This window comes from Haliaeetus leucocephalus, unplaced genomic scaffold (assembly GCF_000737465.1).
Source record: "Haliaeetus leucocephalus isolate CR32 unplaced genomic scaffold, Haliaeetus_leucocephalus-4.0 Scaffold195, whole genome shotgun sequence".
Lineage (NCBI taxonomy): Eukaryota > Metazoa > Chordata > Aves > Accipitriformes > Accipitridae > Haliaeetus > Haliaeetus leucocephalus.
Window position 1 is genome coordinate 12,057,806 of NW_010972631.1, and position 7,584 is coordinate 12,065,389.

General features: G+C 39.4%; 1 protein-coding gene across 4 annotated transcripts in view; it reads right to left on the bottom strand.

Moving 5' to 3' along the window:
- Positions 1-981: 981 nt before the first annotated feature.
- Positions 982-7,584, bottom strand: part of PHF3 (PHD finger protein 3) — a 47,513-nt gene continuing 40,910 nt past the window's right edge. For all 4 annotated transcript variants that reach the window (XM_010565797.1, XM_010565800.1, XM_010565799.1 and 1 more), the window contains 3 exons: positions 6,636-6,725; positions 5,241-5,436; positions 982-4,025 (listed from right to left, as the gene is read on the bottom strand). In XM_010565797.1, the coding sequence (XP_010564099.1) occupies positions 1,849-4,025; positions 5,241-5,436; positions 6,636-6,725 (2,463 nt within the window). In that variant the 3' untranslated portion in view covers positions 982-1,848. The remainder of the gene's footprint in view (positions 4,026-5,240; positions 5,437-6,635; positions 6,726-7,584) is intronic.

The window sequence follows — 7,584 nt, forward strand, 5'->3', positions numbered from 1 at the left end:
GTGAACGTGAGACGGATCACCAGCAGACCGGGAATAGACTACTTTTGAACAGGTCAAAAGAAAATCTTCACAAGCAGAGCTGCCAACCTAAAACTTACCCCCAAAAGCAGAACAATGCTTTGGTGCACTTCTGTGTCTAAAAAACTCTGATGTAAATATTTAAACAAACAATGCAACACATACATAATACTACCAGATCTATTCAATGGCACTACTGCTATACAGACCATGGAATTAATTTGGAAAAGACTAATCATGTCATGTTACCATGCTATGAAAGTTAAAAGTTGAAGTACTGCTTCTAGTTACCAACAAACTGAGGATTTTTTCTTTAGGAATCTTCTCAACTATGAGTCTAAGAAGCATGACTTAATAAAAGTCTACCACCCCTTTTATTCAGCGCGAGATTTTTAATTTCGGCCAATTTGGCCATGAAGCTACCTGCAAGGTATTCAAATGAAATTTTACCTTAAAATATATTCATAATTAAAACTAACAATTAGTGTGGTGTTAAACTGGAAAGACCTTTCTGGAAAGAAGAGGCTTTTCTATAGCAAAGTGCAAAATGCTATGTCAGTACATAAGGTCATGTACTCAAAGTGAAAAACAAAACACTGGAAAACAGAACAATAAATGTAAATTTTTCTTTATATGGTGGAATATTTTTGTTGTTTCTGACACTCAGCAAAGTGACCAGTGTATTTTAAGAAGTATCAGAGCCGGAGATTTTAGTTTGTTTTCAGGTTTGCGTTTTTCTTGGCTTTTTGGTTTGCATCAGTGGATGGAAGTCACTACAAAATACCAGTTTACTAGAAGTCCCCATGGTACAAACACCCTTCTGCCCTTCACCCTCCTTGTCAACCCCCAAAACTCAAAACGACTGAGCCATGAAGTGTACAACAAATGTGGCATTCGGAAACTCAGCCTGCTATATTCATTTAGCCTACAGTTTCACACCTACGAAATCAAACGCACACAGTATGTGAGAAAGTTTTATCATTTTAGAATCAAAATATCCCTTAAAATATTTACATTTTACAGTAAAAAGGATAGCAAAACACAAAGTAATGTACAAGCTTAGGTATTCAAGTTTTTGAAGCATGGAAAATGGTGGGAGAAATGAATTTACTACTACAAATCATATTTTCAAGAATTTAGGTTAAAAATGCTTTCTTATTAAAACAAGTGCAGTTTAAAGCAATAACATTCGAGCAGCTCAGCCTTCCAATTTCTGGTCACAGACTGCTTCAGATGCTTAGGAAGTACTTGAAAAGCTAATGAAATACACTTGAATTATTTTATTGTACTACTGAATAATTTAAAAAAACTCTTCACACCACCGAGCATATTATATTTTGTTGTAATGTGTGTGGATTCTGAGGCTTTGCTATAGTCTTTAAAAACAGTGCAATTTAAAAAGAAGGTTATTGTATGAAATTCACCTTTAAAATTATCAGAGCATCTTAAAACAGAAGAGAGCACAAATTACCAAAGGCAGCAACTATATTGCAGACTTGACTAAAGCCAACCTCATCAGCTAAGAAAATTTCTAAGCCTTTATTGCATATTAATAAAAGAAATCTTTAAAATTTTGAATATACAGCAATGTAAAATTTTTAAAAATATTAAACTCCTACTTCTAGCGATAGTTGGTATAATGAAAAAAAGGATGAGTATTGGTACACCGAGTGGTACCAAAACACAGACTTGTTTCTGCAAAACACCAACACTGAATAAAAAAGATGGCACAATCCTAGCAGGCTTTTTTTTTTTTTTTTTATACAAAGTTTTACGACATTACTCTAACAGTTTATTTAAATAGGATTTTAAAAGACTGCCTGCATCTTTTTACCTTTTGCTTTTAGTTCTGTCACTGTGGTCCCTATGTCTCTCTCTGTTCTTTTCACTTTCTCGTTCTCTATGCTTCTCTTTACTTTTCTCCCTCTCCTTATCTTTTTCATGAGCCTGTTCTTCACTTTTAGGCTTCTCTGTCTTTTTTTCTGGATTTCTAGTCTCTCTGGGGCTTTTTCCATCAGCAGCCCTATCACTGTGTGGAGATCGCAATCTTTCTTTGTCTCTCTGTCCTTCCTCTCTACTCTTCCTCTCTCTCTCTTTTTCCTGGTTTCTGTCTCTGCGTCTATTTCTTTCAGAATCTTGCTCCCAGTATTTTTCATTGTTCCACTCTTTTTCATGTCTGTCTTTCTTTTGGTGATGGGATTCACTGTAAAATCTTTGTCGATGTTGATCATTCTTCCCTCTACTGAACCCTCTCTCCAAATGCTGTTCTTGTCTGCCCCAAGGATCGCTGTGGCGTCTTTCCGGTCTCCTGCTGTCTTTACTCTGAAAAAAATTTTCTGGCCCCAAAAATCTTGATTGTTTGTGTGCCACTGGTAGCCCTTGTGCAATGGGTCCAGCGTAGTGTGGTGGCTGACCTGATAAATGAGCTACTGGTGGCCATGGCATCATTGGGTTTTGAGGAAAGCCAAAGCCAGGAGGAGGGAGAAGCGGAGGTGGTAAATGAGGAGGAAATCCAAACATTGGGTTGTTTTGTGGAGGGAAGTTATGAGGTGCAGGAGCCTGAAATTGAAATCCAGGTGGATTAGATTTAGGATGCTGAAAATTCTGCTGCGGAGGTCTAACAGATGAGAAGCTGCCACTTGGAATAGGGCTTGGGACTTTGGAAATAAATTCAGAACGAGAAGAGTTTTCGGTTTCAAAATGAGATGACGTTGCTGCTGGTCCTCTTCTAAAGGAGTTCACTGTTTCAATGTTTTGCATCAGTGCATCTTCCTGTGAGTGTTTGGTGTCTTCCGCTTGTGATGCGACCGTGTTATCTGCTTTTGCTGCAGCTGAACTGTACTGCATCTCGCTGCTTTGCGCATCACCTTGATACAGGTTTAAGCCCACTTCTCCAGAAGACTGTTTATTCTCTGGTTCCATTTGATCATTTCCTGAAGCATTCTGTCGGTCTTCGTTTCTGCTAACATCTCCTTCCTTGTTTTCCGAAGCATTAGTCTGCTGGCTTCGTCCGGCTGCCTGTCGTGGGTCTCTCTTAAGGTTAATAAATGGTGGTGATTTAGAGGTATTAGCTGTGGTACCTTCAGCTACATTAACGTTGTTCTCATTGGGTTTTTTCCCTGCATTTGATGAGGAAGAAGAAAAGCTGGAATTTGTGGTCCTTCTAACTTCCTGTGCAACATTATCTTTGTCAGTTAACTGCCGCTTTGGGTCATTTTCTTTACTTTCTTCAGTTTCTTTATTCTGTGACTGAGCAGATAAATTTGCTAAAAATGCCTCTGTGGAGACATCTGGAGGTTTCCCCTTAAGACTCAGCCCTATCAAAGATGCAGCACTTCTCGCAGAACCTGAGGTCCCTACAGCTGCTGCATCCACAGTTACAGTAGCATTAGTGGATTCTTGTGGATCATCCAAACCAGTCTTTGCTTCACTACCTTCAGTAGTTACATCAGCAACATCCATGTTTTCTTCTCTTAGAGTTGCCTGCTCATTTAATAATGGTATGTCTTCACTGGGACTCACCTCTGACTTGCTGTGATCATACGCCTGCCCTGTCGTACCCAACAGGCTTTGAAGAATATCATCCACTGGCAACGGTTTATTTGCTAGCTCCAGAGTAGAAGGCTGATTCTCCCATCCAACCAGGACTCCAGGAAGAAATCTGAGAGGCTTCGGTGGCTCGTGTTTGGTACTTTCAACCAATGGTTCGATAACTGCTGGAACGTCTTCTATATTAGATTGCTGAGGTTTATTTCTCTGCTTGTGTAGCACAGTTGTGAAGGAATTAAAAAAATCATTTTCTTCTTCTTCTTCTAGTGCCAACTCATGATGAGAGACTTCAGGTTTGTTTGGCTTGCTTTTCTTCTCGGGTGGCAAGTTACTCAAGGTACTTTCGGAAGCTTCATCCACGAAACTACTAGTAACACTTGCAACAGCAGTAATCTGCCTCTTCATTTTCTGGCGAATTATCAATCCCAGTAATAAATTTGGTCGATGTATTTCAATCCCTGTACAAAATTGTAACAGCAATTTATCATCTCCTTATGTTTTGGTTAAGGCAATCATCTTAACAAAAATAACCCCCATACTCTTATAATATATGATAGAAAGTATTCCTTTTATGACATTTAAAATTTCCATCATTAAACACAACAAACCTTAAAATAATGAAAAATGTATTTCCAGCATAAAAATTATGACTTCAAACACTGCACATTAAAATTGCTTTAATTACTATATCGCCTACTATAACTTCCAAATACAGAATACGAGACAGTTGTATAGACATCTAGTCACATAAGAAAAAGCACAGAAGCTGAACATCACGTTAGTCTAACACAGCTACAGTCCGGTAACAGTGGTAGCAAAGCACAAGAGGAAAAAAAAAAGTAAACAGCACACTTGCAACCACAAGGTTTCCTCATCATTTTGTGTTAGACGTACTTCTTCAAAGATTTACCAAGAGTGACTTTCCAAAATGCTCCCCTCATTCCAGGAAAGCACTGTGTTTCAAGGTATACTATTAGCTATCTCTTCACTATGTATTTTGTTCTGTATAATTTAGGTTCTTGCAAAAATATTATCAGTTGTAGCTCATCCTCTCTTCGTTTCAGCCCTGCCTATCTCAAATGAAGAAATCATCCACAAATTTTTATAACCAAAATAAATTGATACAAAGTAACTCAGGTGTAAGCAGAACAACTGAGAGCCATTTCAGGATCTTTTCTTCGTTGCTCATCTGTTTTTTAAACTTTCCATGGGTTTTTTTTGTTTGTTTGGGTTTTTTGGGGTTTTTTTGGTTTTTTAAGGAAGTTTGGAACACTTGAGGAAGAAAAGGAATTAGTACATTTCAAATATGAAAAGTACTATTTTAAAGTTACAGTATCAGTTTGGAACTCAGTATGACTACTATCATAGTTCTCTTGCATCACTGAATTTACTGAGATTGTAACCTAAAAAGCCACTTGGGTTAGAGGAAGAATGTAGTAAACAAAGTTACACACAATAATTTTTTTTAACAACAATACCTTAAGTATCAGAATAATCTTACGATGGGAAATCAACATCTTTTCAAGGAAGCTAATGTAATACTATGGAAAACTCATTACATGTCTGAACAGAATAGCTGGCATTTTTAAATTTAATTTTCTCTTATATTTCTGTTGTAAACTTCTTCAAGTAGCGTTATGATAATAAACTTCCAAATGCCAAGCTGTACTTACCAGGCCCATCAAAAGGCACAAGATGATGTGGGACTTTATCTGAGGAACCTAAAGGGATGAGGTACAAATCTTTCACTTGCTTCATGTTATTGGCCGCTACACCGTAACGTTTTCTACTGCTGAAATAGGCAAACAACAACGCATAGGATATCTGATCCTCTTCAGTTACTGGGGTAAAGCGAACTACACAGATCTCCTGTTTACAAAAAGAGAGGAAAAAAGATGGTCAGATACTTTTTTCTATGAAATTGTAATTGCTTTAGTGACTGCTCTTTATGTAAAAGCACAGTTCAGAGGAGGAGAAAAAGCCTCCCCAAGAAGGCAGAGAACAACAGAGGAGACAAAAGGAGCAGAAACAGGGCCAAAAATAATTTAGGAAGACTGAGAAAACAAATAAAAAGCATTTAGTACAAACAAATGAATTACCATGCATGACAAAAAAGCCAACATTTTATCAGCCAGCTAAATAACAAGTTTTAGGGAAGCATGCCAGCTGCCAAGTAATTATTCCTCTCCCCACCCTTACCATTACTAGAAAGCTTTATTTTGTAGTCTACTGTGACCGAGATACCCGTTAATACTAGGGGAAGACCAGTATTCAGATCCCAGAACTGTGACCAAAGCCCAGCTCAGGAGTTGATGCCGGGGCTGATGCTGTTTAACGGCTTCATTAACGACCTGGAAGATGGGACAGGAGACCCCCTGCAAAACTGGGAGGGCACCTGGTCAGGGGCAGCGGTCGGAGGTCAGCACAGGCAAATGCAAAACCTTGCGCCCTGAGGTGGGGTGACCCCAAGCACCAGGACGGGCTGGGGACCCACAGGCTGGAAAGCAGCTCAGCGTAAAAGGACGCGGGGGTCCTGGTGGACAAGCTGAGGACGAACCAGCAACGCGTCTGTACCGAGATGGCCAGCTGCACGCTGGCTCTCAGAACCGAAGCAGCCAGCAGGCCAAGGGAAATGAGTATTCCTTTCTATCCAGCACTTGTGAGACCGCATCTGGAGAACGCTGCCTAGTCTTGGGCTCCCCAGCACAAGGACAACCTGCCCACAGTGGGACAGGTCCAGCAGAGGACCACCGAGACGGTGTTGCACACTGTAACGGGACCGAAACAAAAGGGTAGCACTTGAGCCATGTGAAGTGGTGTCCAAACATTCACGAGGAGTTACTGTCTCAAAGGAACACGAGTATTCTCAAACAGCACATGACAGGTTACGGTTAGATAGTAAGAAAATAAACGCCACCAGCTGCCATCCATCCCATTCAACGTAACTGTCAGTTATCCTTAAAGTGTCATATATTTTGCAAGTGTTCCGGGGGGGTGGTGGGGCGGAGATCTTTAGGGTGAATAGGATGGATGTTAAACAGCAAGCCTTCAATACGTAAAATTCTTACCTTGGTCCCCGAAGCTTTGATTTTTTCTACGTACTCCCAGACAGTGTGAGGTGATATCCTGCCACCTACTTGAATACTATCAGGCAAATCCTAGGAGAAAGGAGAACAGAAATCTGAATCCAACATAGAAATTGATAAATCCTTCATCCACTGTTTCATATATTCAAAACATACTTAATTCTTCTAGTTCTTAAACTATAATTTTAAAATATCAGCAGAAGTTACAACAGTAGAAAAAATTTAAATTTTGGATATTTAAATTAAGATTTTCAGTGCAAAGTCAATGATCTATACTAAATTAGTTACCATTCAATACTGTTCATCTATACCTCAAAATTTTTTATTTCAGTAACATTAACTGCAAACATAACTGTACTCTGCTCTGGAAACACTCAAGTGATCTTTGTAAGATGAAACTGCTACGAGAGCCCCACACCTATGTATATAATAAACATTCAAAATCTTAATCGTGAGGGGAAAACACAACCTGCACACACGAGTAAATATAGACATAGATTTGTTCTTGGACACTATCGAGTTCACTACTCACAAGCAACAAAAACAGACTTTCAGAACCATTTAGGAACACCTGAGGAAAAATAGTTTCTTGAAATAAAGCAGAAGAGTTTTGGAAAGCACATCATATTCATAAAACAATCCTTTAGTATTAAAGGGCATTGCAAGCCCTGCATTTCACTGAAGATTTACAGCAAAGTGAAGACAATCATGTTAATAGAAGACCTAAGTCCTTTTAAAGAGCTGATGCATCCCATGTCACTGGCAAGAAGTGACACTGAGCCCTATGAGCTCTCTGACCTTTATGATACGAAGACAGCCATTATAAGCAGTTGCATCCGTTTCCTGCCTTTCAGACACTGAAGAGAACACTACATACTTTTTTTTTGGGGGGGGGGGGGGGGGGGGGGGGGGGCCGACCGGACTGTCTTCA